Here is a 21,078-nt window from a genome sequence, read left to right on the forward strand (position 1 = left end):
TAGCTGAATATGCAGAGCTAGCGCGCAAATATTAACTATTAAGCTAGCTAGTACGTATTCCATTTATGTGGCGTCGTCAAAGATGGAATCTTTGCTATCGTCAATTTATTCCAAGATCAGCATGCAGATGATGTAAGTTAGTGCTTCAAAGTCCCTGTGATAAGGTTAGTGATAAACTGAAGTCCAAACTGAACAGAACTACACTCTCTTCTACCATTGTCTTAAATATATTTAATGGTCTCGTTGCAAAAGCTAAATTGTCGCAAGGGAACTTTTATTTATTTATTTTATTTCACCTTTATTTAACCCGGGTAGCAAAGATTATAGCAAACACCACTGAAACTGAATTGGTGCTCGCTAGCTTTGCAAATTCAGCTATTGTTGGAAGCCAGCCAATATGAAACAAACTATTAAAATTACAAAAGGTTGCAGCATATGTTGTGTAAATGGTGAACTCATACAGCTGTCAACTCTTGACATTTTAATCCGTTTCACATTTGCTAGCTACCTTTTAGATCGAAGCCCAAATAGAATGATAGAAGATGATAGAAGCCCATCTCCTACTGTAAATAACCTACACACTGTGTGTGTGTGTGTAGCCAGCCAGGTAGAAAAATGGCAGAAAAATAAAAGACGGACATCAGAGTATTTTTCAATACACCAAAACGCATAGTAAGAACCCTAGTAGCCTGATATCTCAAAGACTAGTTGATAAAATTTTCATAAGAAAGAAATGAAATTCTAATGGAAATGTTTCACAATGATGTCATTAGGCAGAGCAGGCAACAGATGGCACACAGACAGCAGAGTTGGGGACAGATATGCAGGGACAGACTGGCAGAGACAGGGAGTCTCAGGTAAGTTTGTTGAGTCTTTGTTTGGCAACATTATGAAAGGTTCTACCATTTTTTCACTTGTAAAATAGGAACATAATTGGAAAATGCCATGGATACCCCCACTCTCAACTTAAACTGGTGACTGAACTAAGATTTGTTAAAGGCAATGGTATTGCGGTTGTGATTAGTTGTGTTGTTTTGGGTACCGGTAGTTAGGAGTATGGCAAACACCTTATTTCTTTGGTTCCTCAATATACATTTACCATATTACAATGTAGGCTGTGTTACAGCACTACTTTTGGTGTCCCCCTCAGGAATTGCTCTTGAGAAAATGTCATGTAATTGTCCCCTCCAAAGTTGATATCAGATTTTCGCCCCTGGCGCCGCCCAATGGGACTCCCAATCACGACCGGATGTGAAACAGTCTGGATGTAGGCTACGCGTGTCCATGCCCATCATGAAACGAGAGATGAGAACCTCTGTGAATACCCGTAAACTTCGTATTTAGAAGTTATTTTCCTGTAACAATTGCTTGTTTCCCATTTGTTAAACCCAAATCCTTCTGTAGGCTACCCTTACCCTAGGCCTACTATAATGAAGGCTGGTTTAACAGCAATGCTTTTTTTTTATCCTGCCGATTTTATGACCTCATTACATTTTATATTCATTTATTGTTGTTGTTGGGAAAAAAACAAACAGATTGCTTGTTTTTCGTTCAATTTTATTCAAACCAAACTTAGAATAAGTCACACTGTCCTGGTTATATGGTGAAAACGTCCATGATGTACATGCAATTCAACTTCTGGAGAAGTGTAAATGCGTTCTGTATGATGGTTCCAATATGTATACAAAACATTATATTTAGGAGCACTCTAAAGGTGAGTGGACATTCTCCCTTTTTCTTTAAATTGGATCTTTGTTCAGCTACTGTGAAAAGTTTGGATGTGCTTAAAACCCTCCATAGTCTGCGTTGTTTTAATACCCTATTATATGCCCGCAGGGAGTAATTATTGTGCCTGTAAGTGTATTTAGACATAGGCTATTTACAACAAGTTGTTGTTTTGTTTCAAATTCTATTTGAATTATTTGCTTTCTTTTTAGGCCTTTCAATAATGAATTGTATTTTTCTAATTGACAACGTTTGGCATGTCCATGCTCAGCCATAATGTCATTTACAGTAGGCCTAGCCCCTATATCAGCGCAAATGCTATGTATATATTTCAACATTGAAGCCATGCAATTACTTAGAACAATGTGGACTGCAAACAGGTTCAAGTTAAGATATTTAGCAAAGATGGGATGGGTCTAGATTTTGTTATTTCATCTCTGTAAGCGCTTAAACAAACTATAATGGACTAACATTGGAATTGGAGTTGATTCAAATGCAATACATAAAAGACAGTAAACACACAACTTGAAGCAACCACATATTTAGCCATGGAGAACGTTCTGATTGGCCAGTGAGGGGCCAAGCCTGACACACCCACAATTGGTTTATTCATCAAAACCCAGCCCTTTTGTGCCACCAGCACTGCACCGATAATTTTTGGTTGTGAAAATAGCAAAAATATTTGTTACACACCCCCAAACCCATAGCGCTACCTACCGCCAGCGCGTAGATTTACCATTGTGTTAGGTTTGTTAAGCAATTACAAATGACATGACCCTCCCCTGGACTACATTTTAAAAATACTAAAACCTCTCCCTGACTGAAATTGAAATATCATGACCCTCCCCCATTTTCCTCCGGGTAACAATTGTGTAAATTTCGGTCACTCCCTTATGCATAAGGGGACATGAGATGTGAGTTCAACTACCCTACTACCTCCCCATTCTGTGTTACATCATAACACCATAGGTCTTCCCCCTTTTTATACTATCAATAGTTGTTTCTCTACACCCTATAAATATAGGCAAATCGATGTGAAAATGTTCTCTCTTGTTTATGGTTCCAAAACACTCTCTCTTGTTTATGGTCCCAACTCTCTCTCTCTCTCTCTGGCTCTTTCACGCACAGACACAGACACACAGGAGAACTATCCCACTACCCCTGGTGGAGGTAGTCACTATTGAAAGAGCCAGAAGTGGGTTTTAGATTTAGGGTACAAGGTTCTGCAAGTCTACAACGTCAATCAAAGCCAGCTTGACCAACCCCCTTTTCCCTTCGGGCCAGCAGGTTGTAAAGCCATTAAAGAAAGCATCAAGGATTTTCTTCCCAATAGACCTCTTAGTGCGAGCCTCCCTTTCAAGCTGTGGTTAAGGTTGGGGGGGCGAGGTCTCCTTGTTCCTAAATGAACCATGTACTGTTTTTGGAGCGCAAGATTCGGTATTATTCTTATTCACAGCGCTGTCTTCCTATTCGGAACTTTTGAGAGAGCATCCACCAGCAACATTAAGGTAAATCGCATACTTTTCATTCAAAAATTGTTTAAAAAAAAATCTTATCCATAAAGCCGTGCGCTTCAAACATCCTTGTTCTCAACGCAAATGTCTACTCTTGTATGCCGGTATTTGTGTGAAAGCGTTCAAATGGCAAGAGATTACGCTGTTTTCTAGACTAGCCTACTAACCCATGCTTGCCTGCAACAATTTCAATTCATTCGGTACTGTAGGCTATTAGTGAAGTCTAGGTTTTGCGCCTTCTTTTCCGCTATCCGTTTCATGCCGAACTCCTTTTGTAGACTACGCTTTAAGATCAAAGCCCCAGCTGGAGTCTTTATTTCTGCCTGCCTGGCATTTCCGAAGCTGTTGAAGTAGCTGCACATTTATTAGAGAGCTTCGTGGTCCACTGGACTAAAACTAATGAGGGGCAGGGGCGGAAGACGAGGAAGGATACGGTACTGGATTGTACTTGAGTTCAAACTGAAGGGAGGTCATCTGGAGACGTTTGACATGGGATATTACAAGAGGATCCTATGGGCTAACATAGTAGCCGCGGCTAGTTTACCTCAAACCAACATCAAGGGAACTATGTTATAACACAGCTTCTGGAAGAAAAAAGAAAAAAGTTACGGGAACATTTTACAGACATGCTTCAAACCCGTCTACCTACGTGAAAACAGCGTTTTTGAACGATATGGTTTTCCATTTCCAAGGGTTCGTGTCCATTATTGATGTATGAGCAACAACTCAGGCTCTTGAATCATCCACATGGCATCCACCTGACCGGTGCTCGGTGGCGGCAGCAGCTGACCCGCTTAACTCCAGTAACATTGTAATACAACTGTCCCATGCACAATTATCCCCCCTCTCCCACCGGACGCCGTTCGCCGCCGCCGCCTCCCAAAGTATACTCATTTGTACTTCCCGGGAGGTCCATTGTTTGAGAACCTGGTGCATTAAAACGTGAAAAAGTAAATAGTCTATTTAGATTCCTAGATATCCAGAGGGCATTCAGAAAAACATATGGGGCTTGCGCATTCTTGTTTGGACAAGCATCTAGTCCCCCTAGTTGAGTTACAGAACTGTCAAGTCTTTTAGGATTTTTGCTCATGTTTGTGATTTTAGCATTACCAGTTCTTGTATTCAAATTTGTGGTGATGTAAAATGAGCGTGTTGTGAAATCTATATGGCTGTCATATAGACTATAGGCCAGCAAAACATGCAAACACAAGTCTTCCCAAAATTATAAAACACAAATTATAGGCAACCTAAAAATACCTAAAAAAAATGGCTGCAAATCATTCAAAATGTGCAGATGAATATAGGTTCTATAACCACAGTTTCTACTCTTGAGAACTACTGAGTGTGAAACATTAATCATTGGGAAGAAATCCTAGGCCCTAGAACAGTGTGGCCAGCCATGGCAGTGTCTGTGTGCTGTTAATGCACTCTAATGGTCAGGTTTAGAGGGCTACGATTAACCTGAAGTCTAGACAACAGGAGTCGGCTTCAGTTACTCACAGACAGTCACTGGCCCTTTCATCTAGCACTCGTTTTAGCAGCCCTCAATCCTCCCTCTGTCTCCATTCCCCCTCCCTCCTTCCATCTCTCCCCTCCTCCTCCCTCCAGTCTCTCATCCACCTCTCTAACTCATCAAGAGCACAGTAATGCTCTTAAAAGTCTTGGCCTGTCTCTACCTCTGTAAAGAAAAGATATTCATAGCCAACCACCAGCTCTGTTTTGAATTTTAGGCTCTTTCTTTCTCTCTCTCTCTCTCCTTCCCCCTCTCTCTCCCTCCTAAATGGATTACAGGTTTTGGTTAGGTTTCTGCTTTCCTTTAAGTCACAGAAGTAAACTGTATTACCCCTGCATCTTTCACCACTTGGAATACACTCTGAAAGTCTATAGGTTTTAAGGCATACCCCAGGAGGTAGCAGCAGCCTTTTTGGACTCTGCTTCAGCCAGTGTATCCAAACACGTGTTAACAGGTTCGTCCGGTGGAAAGTGTACCATAGCACCATAAGTGGTCGCAATGTGTTCACTGAATGGTTTAGGGAAACACTCCCCAGTGGGTGCTTATTCATGCAGGGAGGACACACTTCAGGAGGAAGCATAGCAAAGTCAATCATGTTACCGCGTTGCTTGCTGCCCTTACTCTTACATACAGACAGAACACTCACAATGGGAATCTTGTGCGAATGCCACCTAAAGTGATTTTCGGTCTTTTCGTTTTCCGTACCCGCTCGGGTTTAATGGAACAGTCCAGCCAGCTGCTGCTGCCAATTGCAGTCTGCACAGCAACCCTACTGTTAGAGCTACAGGGCTGTTCCCAATACGTATAGGAAACAACACAACTGTCCCTTATGCCTTCCTTATGGAGAGAGAGAAGAAGAGACAAAACAGTTCTGGACAACCTAAACTACATCGAGGCGGACATGCACACGCAACAAGCACCCACGCGCGCACACACACACAGGTGCATACTGTACATACAGTGTAATACACATGTAAAATACTCTGTCTCTGCCAGGACAGTAGTGACGGGAGGGAGGAGGTCCAGCGGCAGAGCCGGCACAGCCAGAGGCACCAGAGCCGGGGGCAGCAGCCCGACGAGGTGGCCCAGTGGTGGGGAGAGTGGAGCAGCTGGTCCACCTGCTCCAGGACCTGTGGAGGAGGGGTGCGCTCTCAGGAACGACACTGTCTGCAGCAGAGGTAAAGATACACCATCACTGACCTGACGAAGATCCAGTCTTGGATTGAAACGTTGCCTAACAAAAAGGTATGTGCTGGAGCAATCGTGTGTGTGCGGGCCGTGCATTATTTCTACAACCAGTTTTTCCTGGTCAGGAAATAAAGGCAAAACTTGGGAACCTAACTAACCATCACTTCTCTGAAGCTGCCACTGCCTGCTATAGTTTTTAGGGAGCAGCGAGCCAACCCAATGCTAGAATTAACTAGGCCAGTGGGACCAAGGAGTCAGGCTGCTAATCATTATGGCTACTCAAATTGGTTAAAAAAAAAGGTTTGAAAAGTTAGCTTGCCAACTCATTAATGTTGTTTGTGGAATACTCTCCTGGAGGAAAATTAGACCCAACACTTACATTTGTTTTTGGGTTATAACACACTGTATGAGATTTCTGTAAGAGTGACAATATTTCCCACAACAGTTCTACCATACTCCAAACGCTCATTCAGGAAGCCTAGAAATTGAGGTTCAACCATCACAGAGTCAACCAATCAAGACTTATAAAACGCTTCCTGTTTCCTGCTGTCACAAACTGTTATGACACGCTTTACACCATTACACTTATGACAGCCTAATGTAGGCATTACAACACACACTTACTTCCAAGTGTTCCGGAAATGTCTCCCAGCAGTGGTCTGACCAGGACTGACAGGCTGCAGTGCTGCTAACACACAAACACACACACACAGACACACACACACAGTTTGACCCTGAACTGAACCCACTTCTCATACTGGGGGGGTGTCAGTCCTCATCAGCGGGTTTGACTCCAGAGTTCATTTAAACGGCTGGTAATTGGGGGCTCAATGACCTCCGGTCTGGAGTGTCCACGTTCAAACCTGCCTGACGGCCCCTGCTGTTGGTGTGTGTGTGACATAACATGCACTATAACATATAACATGTATATGTGTTTTGTTTGGGGAGTAATCAAGCAATCATGCTGATGGATTGGTTTGAGAACTGCGTTTGTTCACTGGAAGGTGGATTGGGGTTTTCATTAACTTGACAGTTATGTGGATTAACAGTTTCTAGGGAGACAAATACAAAATGTCATATTTCCATATGGCTTAGATTGTAGTGTAGGTTTTGACCCCGCCGGTTTTCCTTTGAGAGAATAGGAGGTCGAGAGAGAGAGAGAGAGAGAGAGAGAGAGAGAGAAAGAGAGGGAACGAAAGAAAGAGACAGAGAGAGCGTGAAAAAGAGATGTTTCCCCGCCTGACAAATAACCTCCGGGGCACCCTCTTGCGGCCCGAGGAATGTCCTGTGGAATGAACATCAATCCCGGCGGTCAACGGTTCCACATGACACGGGCCAGTCTGGCCGGAGTAACAGCCATATTTATAAAAGGGCTTTTAGTCAGGCGCTGGGCCATTTAGGGGGAGATTCCTCCCCAGATAAGCACCAGGGTTTGACTTTGAGCTGTTCCACCTGGCGCCCATTAACACTCCCCCTGTGTGGTGTGGGGGTTTGGGGAGGGTGAGGGGGGGTGGGGAGAGAGAGAGAGAGAGAGAGAGAGAGAAAGAGGCAGATGTGAGTAAAGAGAGAGAGAGGGGAAAGGAGAGAGAGAGAGGGTGGGGGTGGGCGGGTGAATAAAGACAAAGAGAGAGACAGGGAGAGAGAGAGGGGAAGAGAACAAGGGAACGAAAGAGGGGAGATGGAAAGGGTGTGTTAGAGAGAGAATGAGAGAGAGGGAGAGAAGAGGAGACCCACATCTGGAGGGGAGGAGTGGAAGGAGTGTTGGGGAAAGCTCTGAAAAAGCCTGGGAACGTTCAACATCTGGAGTCTAGGTGGGGCTCAGACTGTGAGAGCTAGATGTGTCTATCTCATGTTAGAAAAGTAGGCTAAACATGAAGGGCTGACTCCTTAAAGCGATCACCACAGTGGAGATACCAGAGTAACTCCCCTTTTTTCTTCCATGTACCTAATGTATAACCTGAGCTTATCGGGAACGTTTGAGGCCACTTCCACTTTACAAATCTTACGGAGTACACTGTAAGACCCTTAACAAGGTTCAAATTGCGGTATCTTTATTGTAATATCACATTGTGTCTGCTCATGCCAGATAAGTATGTGTAAAACCCTTTCTCTCCAGACTCACTGCCACACAGAACATCAACAGCTCCTTCTGTGTCGGATCTCCGAAGCAGTATCAGCTATGTCCACTTCAGGTATGCTTTTACACCAGCACCATGCATTGGATTTTCTCCTCTCATTTTGGGAGTATCAACTGAGTCTCAACAACACTTGTTGCTAGGCATCTATTAGCGTATGCACCATTGCCCTACCAATTTCTAATGGATTACGTTTACATTAATTCAGCACCCCTTTAAAGGGGCAATCTGCAGTTGCATACTCTTTGGACTTTATATATACTAATTGATTCTTGAAGAATATACAGGTAGCTTATAACTTCCAGATGAGCTAAGTATAACTGTCGTACCCTATCGGAACCCAAAATATATGCTTGTTTTACTCCAATGTTTGGAAACATTATATATGTAAACAAACCCTCTATAGCCTCCAAATATGCTCAAAACTGTCATTTTGATATCTTGGATGGTCAGTCCTTGCATCAATAGCTCAGTCTACTGTATGCATTTAAGATTGTTTACATTTCTCCAGGCCCATCCCTCAGCTTTTTACCAAAACAGAGGCAGGGTGGCCCGTTGTTATTGTTTTCAACTGCGGACTGCCCTGTTAAAGGGGAATATGAGCTTTAGACTGAAGATGTTTCAGTGTCACGTTCCAAAAAACATGCCTTGCCTACACTACTCCCGTTTGTTTCTGAGACTTGGTTTACTCTTGTCTCATCCTGCTGTTCTCGTCTTTCTCCCCAGCCCTGCGTCAGTACCAGTGTTAGCTTTAAGCAGCAGCAGTGCTCCCAGTTCAACGCCAAAGCCTTCGGCAGGAGACACTATGAGTGGGTGCCCCTCTATCCAGGTAAGCAATGCATTAGTCATAGATGGTTTTCGTCCTCTAAAATGCTATTTTGCTAGGTCCCAATTATTTCTCCTTCCTATAGAAGTGTGCGGTTGTTCACCTTTACTGATTCAAAAAGGAAATGACTGGTATAAGAAATTTGGTGAAGACTCCCACTAGCTCATGCCTCCACCAATCCTATGCTTTTAGATTTGTGGGAAGTAATGAACATGTGCATACTTCAGGAGAAAGAAGCTATTACTGGGACGCACCTTCTATTTCTCCCTCTCTCCTTCTTCCTTTCTCTCTCAAGCTTTTGCCTAGTTGCATTTGTTTGATGTTCATTTTTTTCCCTCATGATTGCTCCTTCATTTCTCTTTGTCTTTCATTCTTTTATGTCTGCCTCGCTTGACTCTTGCCTGCCAGAATCAGGAAACGAGTACCTTTCCATAGAACGTCTTGCATCATGCTTTAAGGCCCCAGTCCAAGGCTTATGTCATCTTTAAACTCAGACTATTATGTCTCGGTTTCTAGGTAAATGACATATAGGCATGACAAATAAAAACATTCTCATTCATATCTAATCGCATTTGGGTGAATTTCCAAATCCTTTTCTAATCAAATCTCCGTTCTAGACAATAACCTCAGGGACTGGCTTTTGTAGCTAGCGTTTAAACAGCCTTAACGAACATAAGAGTATCTGAACATTTCTTTAAGTTGTTCTCTTGTCACTTCCTGTCCCAGATGACTACATCAGTATCTCCAACAAGCCGTGTGACCTTCAGTGCACCAGCACCACAGGGGAGAGGCAGCTGCTGGTCCCGGCCCACGACGGAACCTACTGCCGGGACGGCATCTACCAGGGCGTCTGCATCGAGGGCCAGTGTCAGGTGCGCCACAGGGATCGGTATTAGGACCATAATTTTTTCCCCCGTGATCAACCGCTTGAGTCTCTTTTGGTTCAAAGCATCTGCCAAGCAATGTCAATCAATGCCCTTTGGACCTATGGTCTGTAATGAGTTGTTGCCAGGAGATTTTTTAAACCTGATTAGCCACTTGAGTCTCGTTTAGTTCAAAGCATCTGCCAAACAATATACCTAGTTTTTCCTGGTCAGGTCACAGGGTTAGGAAAAAGGATCCCAAACTCATGAGGACTTTCTTCTCTTCTCTCCCCTGGCTGCCCTGTACTACAGACGGTGGGTTGTGACGGGAAGCTTTACTCCAGTAAAACGGTAGATACGTGCGGCGTGTGCGGCGGGAATGGCAGCTCCTGCTACAGAGTGTCTGGATCTCACCGGAAAGGGAGCACACAGTTAGGTATATCTTAAGTAGTATCAAGAGGTTATACAGCATATCCTACTTTTTTTTTAAGTGCCCTTCTAAACATCTATAAAATCAAAAAGTCCTAACCTCCATGTCACAGTGTGCCTGGAAATAAAGGCACAACTAAAGTGGGTGATCTTGTTTTTTTCCCTTTGGATCAGGTTATGTGTTTATCACCAACATTCCTGTTGGTGCCACCGACATCCAGATCATTGAGAGACGGAAAACCGAGAATATACTGGGTAAGATTCAGAACATGTTGTATTGAATTTTATTGGGATACAGTAACTAGAAATTGTGAAACTTAACAAGCAGAACAACCGTCATAGTTACCAGAATGAAGAAATATGAGCTGTTGTTGATTTCCGTGCGATTACCATAGGCCCTATCCAATCAAAACTTGTGTCTGGGTTCGTGGAATAAATCTAAAACAAAATTCATTTAGCGAGAAAGTTGTTACAGCTGTTGTCCATAAGATCTTATTGCTTTCCTCCAGCCCTATCCGATGAAGCAGGACACTTCTTTTTCAATGGGAACACAGTTATCGACAATCCCCGTAACTTCCGTGTTGCTGGCACAGTCTTCAAGTACAGGAGACCTGCTAACCTCTTATCAGATGGATTTGAGTACATCATCGCCCAAGGACCCACTGACCAGGGGCTAAACGTCATGGTAGGTATTTAGGTATGTACTGTCTGTAGGTAACTAGGGCATGTTTCCCAGTGATTCCTAAAAATAGACAATTGACATGTTGGCTTTGTTGTAATGTGATTGAAAGGCCTCTTACCCTTTTATACAAGTACTACAACCTGAACGGAAAGATGCCCCACATCACATATGAGTACACCGTACCTCGCACCCCAGAAGCCCGCACAACAACCCCAGTAGCCTCACCTCCAGAGGAGGTCCAGATACGAGCACTGTCCGTTGTTGAACCAGCGGTCCCAGAACCATGGCCCCCGGTGGCCCCAGATACAATAGCCAACGCCACTGAACTCTCCTTGAATGATAATGAGATTGAGGCCAGCGAGGATTATGGGAAGCTGGGAAACCACAGTGGTGTCCTGGTCCCGGACGAGCCCCCAGATGTAGACCATGACCTGGATCATGACCATGAAGGTCTTGTGTGGGAACTACAGGCTCCTCTCAACCTCAGTCAACCTCCAGCCATGCTGGTGTTCAGACCAGCCAGTGAGATCTACCACAACAACCTGGAGAATAAGCTAGGAGACCAGGGACATCCTGCACCTGCTAACTACAGTGAGTCTGAGTAGGAAGTTGATATCTGGGCTGTGTATCCACTGGACTATTTTACAGAGAGTTTTAACTTTCAAATGTACATACATTGTTGTATCTGTAACGAACAAGGACATTGGCCTGTAGTCTGTCACTTTTAGTTGGGAAGGTTTTTCGAAGTATATTATTGCGGGATATCAGCAAACAGTTTTGATGCCCTTTTGTAGTGGGAATGTTCTATAGAATTTTTAATGAGATTTGAAATAATTTCTATGAATTTTACAATATTTTACAAGGGACAGACTCCAACTTGATCGATGGTGACTCTCCCGGTCCCAACGGCACCCACCGACCATCCAAGCCCCTCCACAGGAGCCTGTTCCTGGACCTGGTCTCTGAGCCAGGAGGCTTCAGACAACCCTGCCAGGATGGCTCCAACCTCTGCCCTCTCCTGGAACTCAACACCAGCTCCTCACTGGACAACAGCCTGGCCCAGCTGGATATCTACCCAGGCAGCCTCAACCTCCACGAGGCCACGGCTGAGGACAGCGCCCCCTATGGACTCCTTTTCGAACCAGAGCCCAACGGGACAGAGAGTTCCAACCTCGTCAACCTCCACCAGGTAGAGCCGGTACAGGCCCCCGACACAGAGAGGTGAGCAGCCTTAGTGGAGGGGTGGGGGGAGACTTTGGGGGTTGGGCGTGAGGAGGGTCTGCCGCATTATATGTGCTTTAGTTTGTTGTTATTTATTGTCCCTTTGCATTTTTATATTGAATTACCATGATGTGCTTTTCCCCCAACGGTACCTAGCTTTATATTAAGTAGATACATTGCTAGGTTCAATTTGGTTCAATTCAGACGTTCAATCACCTTTCTCCCTCTCCCTCGATCTCTTCCTCCCATTCTCCGGTTTTGTCCTTCTTCCTCCCTCTCTCTCCCCATGCGTTCCAGCAGCAATGAGTTTGAGGTGGGATTGCTCGACCGTGACATCAGCCTTGCTGACATGTACAGATGGAAGGTATCTGCGTATGCACCCTGCAGCTCAACATGTACCACAGGTGCAGCTACCAGCCACACCACACACACACAGTGTACACAGACACACAGACACACACACACACACACACATTGTACACACACTTTATACACATATTCTCACACACGTTACACAAACATAGCCACCCACCAGTACTGGCAAATCACTTAGTGTCTCTTCTCTCCACGTTGATCATACCTCTCACTAAATATACTTCAGTCTCATTAACCAACTTAACGTAAAGGATACGTGTTCACTGGGATATTTTGTTTAACCCCGACTGTTCAACAGCTGTGTGAGTTTCGGTATTATATTGGTCATGGTAGTCTACGTTTCCTTGCCAGGTATCAGCACGTCCTACGCCCTGTGTGTCCGGTATGACGGCTCTGAGGTGGATGAGACTTACTGTGACGCCGTGACCAGACCAGAACCCACACATGAGTTCTGCACCGGGAAGGAGTGTCCACCCAGGTTGGATAACCCATACGCTCAGTTTCACTGCAACATCAGATTGGGCTCCTCCTAGACCCGTAAATAGTATTCTGAATTGTATTCCGTTGGCTAGGACCTGATGGTTTCAGAATAATGACTGGGTTTGTAGCTCCTTTGAAGCGATATGCCTGTTGGCATTCAGTCTGCCATTCCCTTCACACAAATAATAACTGTTCTCCAGTACAATTGTGACCGACTGGAGTTTGAACCTGGTTGCCCTGCATGCCATAAGATTGCGTTAGCCAGCGGAGCTAAAGCCGTATACTAACCGTTATACTTGGGCTGACTGGGTCTTCACCCTAGGTGGGAGACCAGTCGGTGGAGTGAGTGTTCGAGGACGTGCGGCGAGGGCTTCCAGTTCCGCACGGTGCGCTGCTGGAAGATGATGGCTCCAGGCTTCGACAGCTCTGTGTATGACGAGCTGTGTGTGGCTGCAGAGCTGCAGAAACCAATGGTGCGCAAGGCCTGCAAGAGCAAAGGCTGTGGCCCACAGTGGGAAGTCTCTGACTGGTCTGAGGTGTGTGTTTTTAAAAAATGGTGTATCTGTCAAGGAATCTTTAAGATAGAAGTGGATCTTCAAGTATGTGTTCTGGGTAACAGTAGTAACCATGTGAAGTTGTAAAATGTTAGCTATCATACTTCATCGCTGGATCACGGGAGGTAGCCTAGTGGTTAGAGCGTTGGGCCAGTAACCGAAAGGTTGCTAGATCGAATCCCCGAGCTGACGAGGTAAAAATCTGTCGTTCTGCCCCCGAACAAGGCAGTTAACCCACTGTTCCTAGGCCGTCATTGTAAGTAAGAATTTGTTCTTAACTGACTTGCCTAGTTAAAAAAAAACAATAAAAACCACTCGAGTGAAGGATTATAATAGTGAGTGCTCTCTGAGCACTGATGGAGGGCAACGTGGTCGTTTCTCTCTTCCAGTGTTCCGCTCGGTGTGGGGGACGGGGTTTGAGGAGTCGGGAGGTGCGCTGCTCCATGGAGACGCGCCTGTGTAACGAATCCTCGCGGCCACTCAGTGAGAAGGAGTGTGAGGGACCACCCTGCGACCGCAGGTGGACTGTTTCGGACTGGGGCCCTGTGAGTTAACCACCCTCAGCTGCACCAAAGGTCTTAGCCTAGGCACAGCTAACGCCCAGGGGTTTTCCCCAGGCGTGTTCACGTGGTCAGGAAGAACCTCCTATACAGGTTCATCAACTACTCTCAGATCGTCATGTTCTTAGGCCTTAGCAGCAATATGGGCTGAAAAAAAAGAATCTTGATATTGTATTTTGATAATATATCATTGATAGGAAATCAACACAGCTCCTCTTGATCTTGAATACGCTCTCCCTCCTTGTCCCTTTGTTTCCCTCCCTCTATTTTCCCTGTCATCACGTATTGTCTCTCTCATACATCTTCTTACTCTTCCTTACTGTCCCTCCCTCACTCTCTCTCTCTCTCTCTCTCTCTCTCTCTCTCTCTCTCCCCTTCCTCCCCACCCCTGGCTGTCTGTGTACTCTCTAAGTGTTCAGGGGCCTGTGGCGAGGGCAGGATGACGCGCTACGTGGCGTGCAAGAACAGCAACGGCAACGTGATCTCTGACGGCCAGTGCGACCTGGACCTCAAGCCCCTGGCCGTGTACCCCTGTGGGGACAAGAACTGCCCCGCGCACTGGGTGGAACAGGAGTGGGAACAGGTGAGTGTGCTGTAGCTTTACGGAGAAGAAAGACTCGCCTAGCAGGGCGGTCACAACAGCCTCTCAGTACAAGTCAGATCTTTTATTTGAGAGTTCACTGAGTTCAGCTTCAGTCGTTTCTATTTTCATTTCCATTTCATTCAATACGCTTAACAAACATTGCCGTAGCGGCGTTAAACAAACATTGTCATGGTAATAACGCAACAAACAAGTCCAGGCCTTACAGCAAGGACAAAACTTCATTAAATAAAAAAGGCCATGAAAAAAATGCATGAGGGACTACCGATGACTGGTTTTGGGCGTAACAGTCTTCCTTTCTTACCTGCATGTACCGCTGTTTGAAATGCATGATCCACAAAGGAAGTACATGTAAGATGACACAGAAGTCTCTGGCTGTGGCTGTGACAATCTTCCTCTCCTCCCTCCCTGTGTGCCACCAGTGTAACACCACCTGTGGGCGGGGGGTGAAAACGCGGCAGGTGGTGTGTTCAGGCCTGGAGGACGGCGTGTTCAAGGAGTTCCACGGGCAGATGTGTGACTCCGCCCTCAAACCCGAGGAGAGCTCCGCCTGCTTCGAGAGGCCCTGCTCCAAGTGGTTCACCACTTCCTGGTCTCAGGTACATGTCGTTAGAGCAATCCAACCGCTGTCACTGTTACTCACTTACTTAGGACCATCAGTGACTCCTCTCCATCGCACTCTGTCGAGGGCAGTCTCCTCTAGCTCATTCCACTGTTATTTAGACCATTCTATCAGTATTTAAGTCATAGTTTAGTAGTAGATGGGAAAGAATAACTGCAGGGTTTGTTTTGATGCTCTCACTCTCTCCCTTCTCAAACACAATACAAAATGTGGACGCTTGTCACTTTTTGTTCCTGTGTGTGAGTAATGTCATTGCTTTTCTTCTCCTCCCATCACAGTGCAGTAAGACATGTGGCAGCGGGGTGCACGTTCGGGAGGTGAAGTGCTACCAGGGGGAGGAGCTAGGCCACAGCTGTGATTCCGCCCTCAAACCTGAGGCCGGGCAGACGTGTGAGGTGCAGGCCTGTCCCACAGAGGCCCCAGGTAGGAAGAACGCTGTCTGTCTGCTTAACTGTCTGTCTGTCAAAATGGCCACTGTAATATTGTCCCCCCCCTCTTCTCCCCCAGTTGAAGAGGTGTGTCAGGACAAGGCTACGGCCAACTGTGCCCTGGTGCTGAAGGTGAAGCTGTGTACACACTGGTACTACAGGAAGGCCTGCTGCCAGTCCTGTAAGAGCAAGGCCCCGTAAGGGCCAGGGGCCACAGGCCAGGGGCCCGCACTCACAATGGCCCCCCACAGAATGTGAAGACAGTCCCCATACAGGACACCTTGCACTGTGCCCTGGACTCTTTTCCTTTAGATTGTAGACTTGTCCTATAGCCTGGTTCCAGAAGTTATATGGCCTGTAGCCAACTCTGACTTGTTTTCATGCCAAAGCTACGGGTAACTGCCAAAATAATGGAAACGCCAACGTAAAGTGTCTTAATAGGGCCTTAGGCCACCACGAGCCACCAGAACAGCTTCCATGCACCTTGGCATAGATTCTACAAGTGTCTGGAACTCTATCAGAGGGATGCGACACCATTCTTCCATGAGAAATTCCATAATTTGGTGTTTTGTTGATGGTGGTGGAAAACGCTGTCTCGGGCGGCGCTCCAGAATCTCCCATAAGTGTTCAATTGGGTTGAGTTCTGGTGACTGAGACGGCCACGGCGTATGCTTTACATCGTTTTCATGCTCATCAAACCATTTAGTGACCACTCGTGCCCTGTGGATGGAGGCAATGTCATCCACTCCCATCTGGGTAGAAATTATTCACCATAGGTTGAAGGTGATCACCATAGGTTGGCGTTTACCTTGCCCTCTAAGGGGTTGAGTGGACATAAACCATGCCAGGAAAATGCACCCCACACCATAACAGAGCCACCAGAACCCTCATTTACTCAAGTGTTTCCATTATTTTGGCAGTTACCTGTACACGTTTGGAATGATAAGAAAGGAACGTTGCAGAGAGGGGTTCCCTAAAGCACATACAGATGAGACCAGGCTAGAATTGTCCCCCAATCTCTCCTTCCTCCCTAACCATTACCAGAACCTCATGCCTATCCTCACCCCTAACCCAAGACCTTCCACCCCCTCCACCTCTCTACCCCCTTTTCCCCCAAGCCCAAAACCCTGGGAGCCAGACCAACTCCCACCAAAGGTGCTATAAAACCCTGGGTGTCGGGCGCAAACCGCTCAGTAACCGCTCAGTAACACTACAACCCCCCCCCCCCCCAAAGGCAGCTCCTGTTACGTGACTGTATATCGCGCTGGATCCACAGCTCCACGGTCAGGAGAGACCAACCGGTCCGACCGTCCAACCGTGGCTCGACCACTCAGTGCACGGTCTCTCCACCTCTTCTGCTGTAATTGTTCTAAATGTGTACTGTATGTCTCCAGCTGTTTTAGGAAGACCGAAAAATAAAAGCCAAGCTGTTTTGGAAGTTCCACGGTTGTTTTCTTGTTGTTGAGTTTACACCGCTTTACCAGGCTACTATAGTACATTCCCTCGGACTTTTCCACAACACATATAGCGCCATAGTAAGAGAACCTAATGGTTAGAGGTAATACAATAAACGTTGGTGGCCACAGAAGAACTACGGAATCTGGAAAGACGTTCATGATATAATGGCTTCAGATGATCGCATCGTTCAGGCTTTCAAGCACAGACGGAAATGTTAAGGCTTTACAACTTAGACAACCCTGTCCTTTTTTTTCTTGACCGTCGTGTTGAGTTGGAGATGACGGGAAACAATTAAAAAAATAAAAAAATAAAGTAATGACCACTCGTTTTGGCAAGTACACGGGATTAGTGTTTCATGATGTCATGCGTAATCTGAGCGCAGTTCAACCCCACTTTGAGGACGTTGTTAGCACGTGGGGGGCAAGAGTTTAGCAATGGCCTGCTTTTGTCCATTCAGTGTGAAGTTAACCCCTTCACTTCCTCTTTTTTTTTTTTTTATGCCGCCACCTGAATTTCATCATTTGATTTGAAAAGAGGTACTACTCGCATGGCTAAAGTCTCTCCCCTCGCTCTATTACTACCATCGTCATTGAAACTCACTCAACAGTTTCGGTATAGCACTTGGATCCAGCACCCGCTGTATGACAGGTAGTTTCTATCTGTTATTTTTCTGTTCAATTAGTCTGTATTTAAATTGTCTTGAATTATCTCGGTAGGTTACCGAGAGTGAATTTGTCTGTAGGCAAAAATTAGAAGAAGATAGACATAATGATAAAGTAGGGCCTATTACATTTTTGTCATTTAGCAGACACTCTTATCCAGAGCGACTTACAGCAGTGAATGCATACATTTCTTTTTTCCCGTACCAGTCCCCCATGGGAATCAAACCCACAACCCTGGCATTGCAAACACCATGCTCTACCAACTGAGCCACACTGGACTATTACAGAACAGTTCTTTCTGAATCGTGCCTTATCGTATGTCAGAGGTATGTCATTTGCAGTAGTCTTGTTTTGCATTTCGTAATGGTTTGGTGACACCTTATATGCTGTATGTATGGTAAATCAACAATTTTCACTGCATTTTGTACATGAGAAATACTACCAATTGTCTGTTGTATTTCTGTGATACAGTCTCCCTTTGATAGCTGTTTTTTAGATGCATCCACACGTTCTACTCATTATCTTGATATCTGCCTTCATGGAGGGAGCCCTGTCGTTCCCCAATGGCTCTGTGGTCCCCCCTGTACACAGTCTTAGCCAGCAGCGCCTCCTACAGGCCAAGGGCCAATCTCACAGGTCAGAGGGGATCAGCCCAGGGGCCTGGTCAGAGGGGATGGAAAAATTGGGTTATTATTTTACCGTCAATGGACGGGGGAGAAAGGTGACTCTAGTCCTCATAACACTAGGGTTATCATATGCAGCCAATCATCAGTTTGGAAAATATAGTTCAACCTCGGATAAAGTGGAGGTAAACCACGTAGTAAGCTAGTGTATGGCAGTGTGCAGTTGATAGTTACATAGCAATTACTGTTGTGTTACTGGTCATGGAAGATTTGTCTAAGAATAAGTACATAATGTTGATAGCTTGTTCATCTTGGTTGAAAGGGTCGATTTCAATTTGCTTGCTTTGCATGCTTTGTCTTTCTTAGCCTCTCACTCGTACTCTCGCCATTCTTTATGGTCAAAGGTCAAGTGTTTAGGATTGGGCATGACTCCTGTTTGAGACTGCCCAGGTCACCGCTCCACTCCTCACCTTTTCCCCACAGTTACTATGGAGGCTGTTGGGAATTCCAGGGTTTCCTGTTACAGGCCTGGGAGATGGGAGGACTAGTTGCATTGGGGCACAACAACGTCAACCAGCGGAGGCTCCTCAGAGGAGGACGGTGAGGACCATGCTACTCAGTGAATTTCATACCAATAAAAATAGTGACAAATTTAAAAAGTTATCCTTTTTAGATAAAACTATAATGAATTTATTAATGTCACCAAATAACTGATTATTTGGTGACACCCTCTAGGGTAGAATCCAGTGGTGGTCAGTGTCGTTTAAGATGAGGGAGCACGATTTATTTTTAATGAGCATGGCCTTATTTCTACTACACCATATTGGATGACTGTCATTCATATTCCATTCACCCAGTTCAATGTAACAGTGATAGGTTTAGGCTACTACATGATACAAAATTTTTTCCTATACCCATCATGAGGTTGCTACAACCTAGCCTATGAATACAAGTTTATAACGTACAGTGAGGGAAAAAAGTATTTGATCCCCTGCTGATTTTGTACATTTGCCCACTGACAAAGAAATAATCAGTCTATAATTTTAATGGTAGGTTTATTTGAACAGTGAGAGACAGAATAACAACAAAAAAAATCCAGAAAAACGCATGTCAAAAATGTTATAAAATGATTTGCATTTTAATGAGGGAAATAAGTATTTGACAACCTCTGCAAAACATGACTTAGTACTTGGTGGCAAAACCCTTGTTGGCAATCACAGCGGTCAGACGTTTCTTGTAGTTGGCCACCAGGTTTGCACACATCTCAGGAGGGATTTTGTCCCACTCCTCTTTGCAGATCTTCTCCAAGTCATTAAGGTTTCGAGGCTGACGTTTGGCAACTCGAACCTTCAGCTCCCTCCACAGATTTTCTATGGGATTAAGGTCTGGAGACTGGCTAGGCCACTCCAGGACCTTAATGTGCTTCTTCTTGAGCCACACCTTTGTTGCCTTGGCCGTGTGTTTTGGGTCATTGTCATGCTGGAATACCCATCCACGACCCATTTTCAATGCCCTGGCTGAGGGAAGGAGGTTCTCACCCAAGATTTGACGGTACATGGCCCCGTCCATCGTCCCTTTGATGCGGTGAAGTTGTCCTGTCCCTTTATCAGAAAAACACCCCCAAAGCATAATGTTTCCACCTCCATGTTTGACGGTGGGGATGGTGTTCTTGGGGTCATAGGCAGCATTCCTCCTCCTCCAAACACGGCGAGTTGAGTTGATGTCAAGAGCTCCATTTTGGTCTCATCTGACCACAACACTTTCACCCAGTTGTCCTCTGAATCATTCAGATGTTCATTGGCAAACTTCAGACGGGCATGTATATGTGCTTTCTTGAGCAGGGGGACCTTGCGGGCGCTGCAGGATTTCAGTCCTTCACAGTGTAGTGTGTTACCAATTGTTTTCTTGGTGACTATGGTCCCAGCTGCCTTGAGATCATTGACAAGATCCTCCCGTGTAGTTCTGGGCTGATTCCTCGCCGTTCTCATGATCATTGCAACTCCACGAGGTGAGATCTTGCATGGAGCCCCAGGCCGAGGGAGATTGACAGTTCTTTTGTGTTTCTTCCATTTGTGAATAATCGCACCAACTGTTGTCACCTTCTCACCAAGCTGCTTGGCGATGGTCTTGTAGCCCATTCCAGCCTTGTGTAGGTCTACAATCTTGTCCCTGACATCCTTGGAGAGCTCTTTGGTCTTGGCCATGGTGGAGAGTTTGGAATCTGATTGATTGCTTCTGTGGACAGGTGTCTTTTATACAGGTAACAAGTTGAGATTAGGAGCACTCCCTTTAAGAGTCTTTCTTTCTGATTGAGAGGGGGTCAAATACTTATTTCCCTCATTAAAATGCAAATAATTTTATAACATTTTTGACATGCGTTTTTCTGGATTTTTTTGTTGTTATTCTGTCTCTCACTGTTCAAATAAACCTACCATTAAAATTATAGACTGATCATTTCTTTGTCAGTGGGCAAACGGACAAAATCAGCAGGGGATCAAATACTTTTTTCCCTCACTGTAGGTGCACACAGGTCGAGAGACAAATTTGAGGTGACTCATGGACAGACAGTGACATTCAATGCCGCCTTGCACACTCTTGCTTACATCTAGCTGATATAAG

General features: G+C 45.3%; 1 protein-coding gene across 3 annotated transcripts; it reads left to right on the plus strand.

The window, feature by feature from the left end:
* The first annotated feature begins 2,882 nt into the window (after positions 1–2,882).
* On the plus strand, positions 2,883–17,158 carry si:ch211-267e7.3 (ADAMTS-like protein 2). Of its 3 annotated transcripts, none has more exons than XM_014139702.3 (18): positions 2,885–3,233; positions 5,749–5,930; positions 8,057–8,132; positions 8,802–8,904; positions 9,628–9,773; positions 10,077–10,200; positions 10,368–10,448; positions 10,703–10,878; positions 11,007–11,466; positions 11,739–12,096; positions 12,394–12,500; positions 12,823–12,949; positions 13,274–13,487; positions 13,895–14,050; positions 14,478–14,648; positions 15,089–15,265; positions 15,567–15,711; positions 15,796–17,158. In XM_014139702.3, exons 1-18 carry the CDS (start codon positions 3,135–3,137, stop codon positions 15,915–15,917), a joined length of 3,024 nt encoding a protein of 1,007 aa, XP_013995177.1. In that variant the 5' UTR covers positions 2,885–3,134; the 3' UTR covers positions 15,918–17,158. The 3 variants fall into 3 exon arrangements, with proteins under 3 accessions (XP_013995180.1, XP_013995177.1, XP_013995178.1); XM_014139703.3 differs by having other exon boundaries at positions 12,397–12,500; XM_014139705.3 differs by lacking the exons at positions 15,089–15,265; positions 15,567–15,711; positions 15,796–17,158 and having other exon boundaries at positions 2,883–3,233; positions 14,485–14,642.
* The last annotated feature ends 3,920 nt before the right edge of the window (positions 17,159–21,078 follow it).

The sequence above is a fragment of the Salmo salar genome, chromosome 14 (genome assembly GCF_965601325.2).
Source record: "Salmo salar chromosome 14, fSalSal1, whole genome shotgun sequence".
In the NCBI taxonomy this organism is placed as follows: domain Eukaryota; kingdom Metazoa; phylum Chordata; class Actinopteri; order Salmoniformes; family Salmonidae; genus Salmo; species Salmo salar.

Excerpts from the sequence above, each read along its gene's own strand:
- si:ch211-267e7.3 (XM_014139702.3), top strand. The coding sequence starts at position 3,135 with ATGTACTGTTTTTGGAGCGCAAGATTCGGTATTATTCTTATTCACAGC. Across the intron at positions 10,201-10,367 it reads GAAAGGGAGCACACAGTTAG|GTTATGTGTTTATCACCAAC; the intron begins GTATATCTTAAG and ends CCTTTGGATCAG. Across the intron at positions 15,266-15,566 it reads TCACCACTTCCTGGTCTCAG|TGCAGTAAGACATGTGGCAG; the intron begins GTACATGTCGTT and ends CTCCCATCACAG.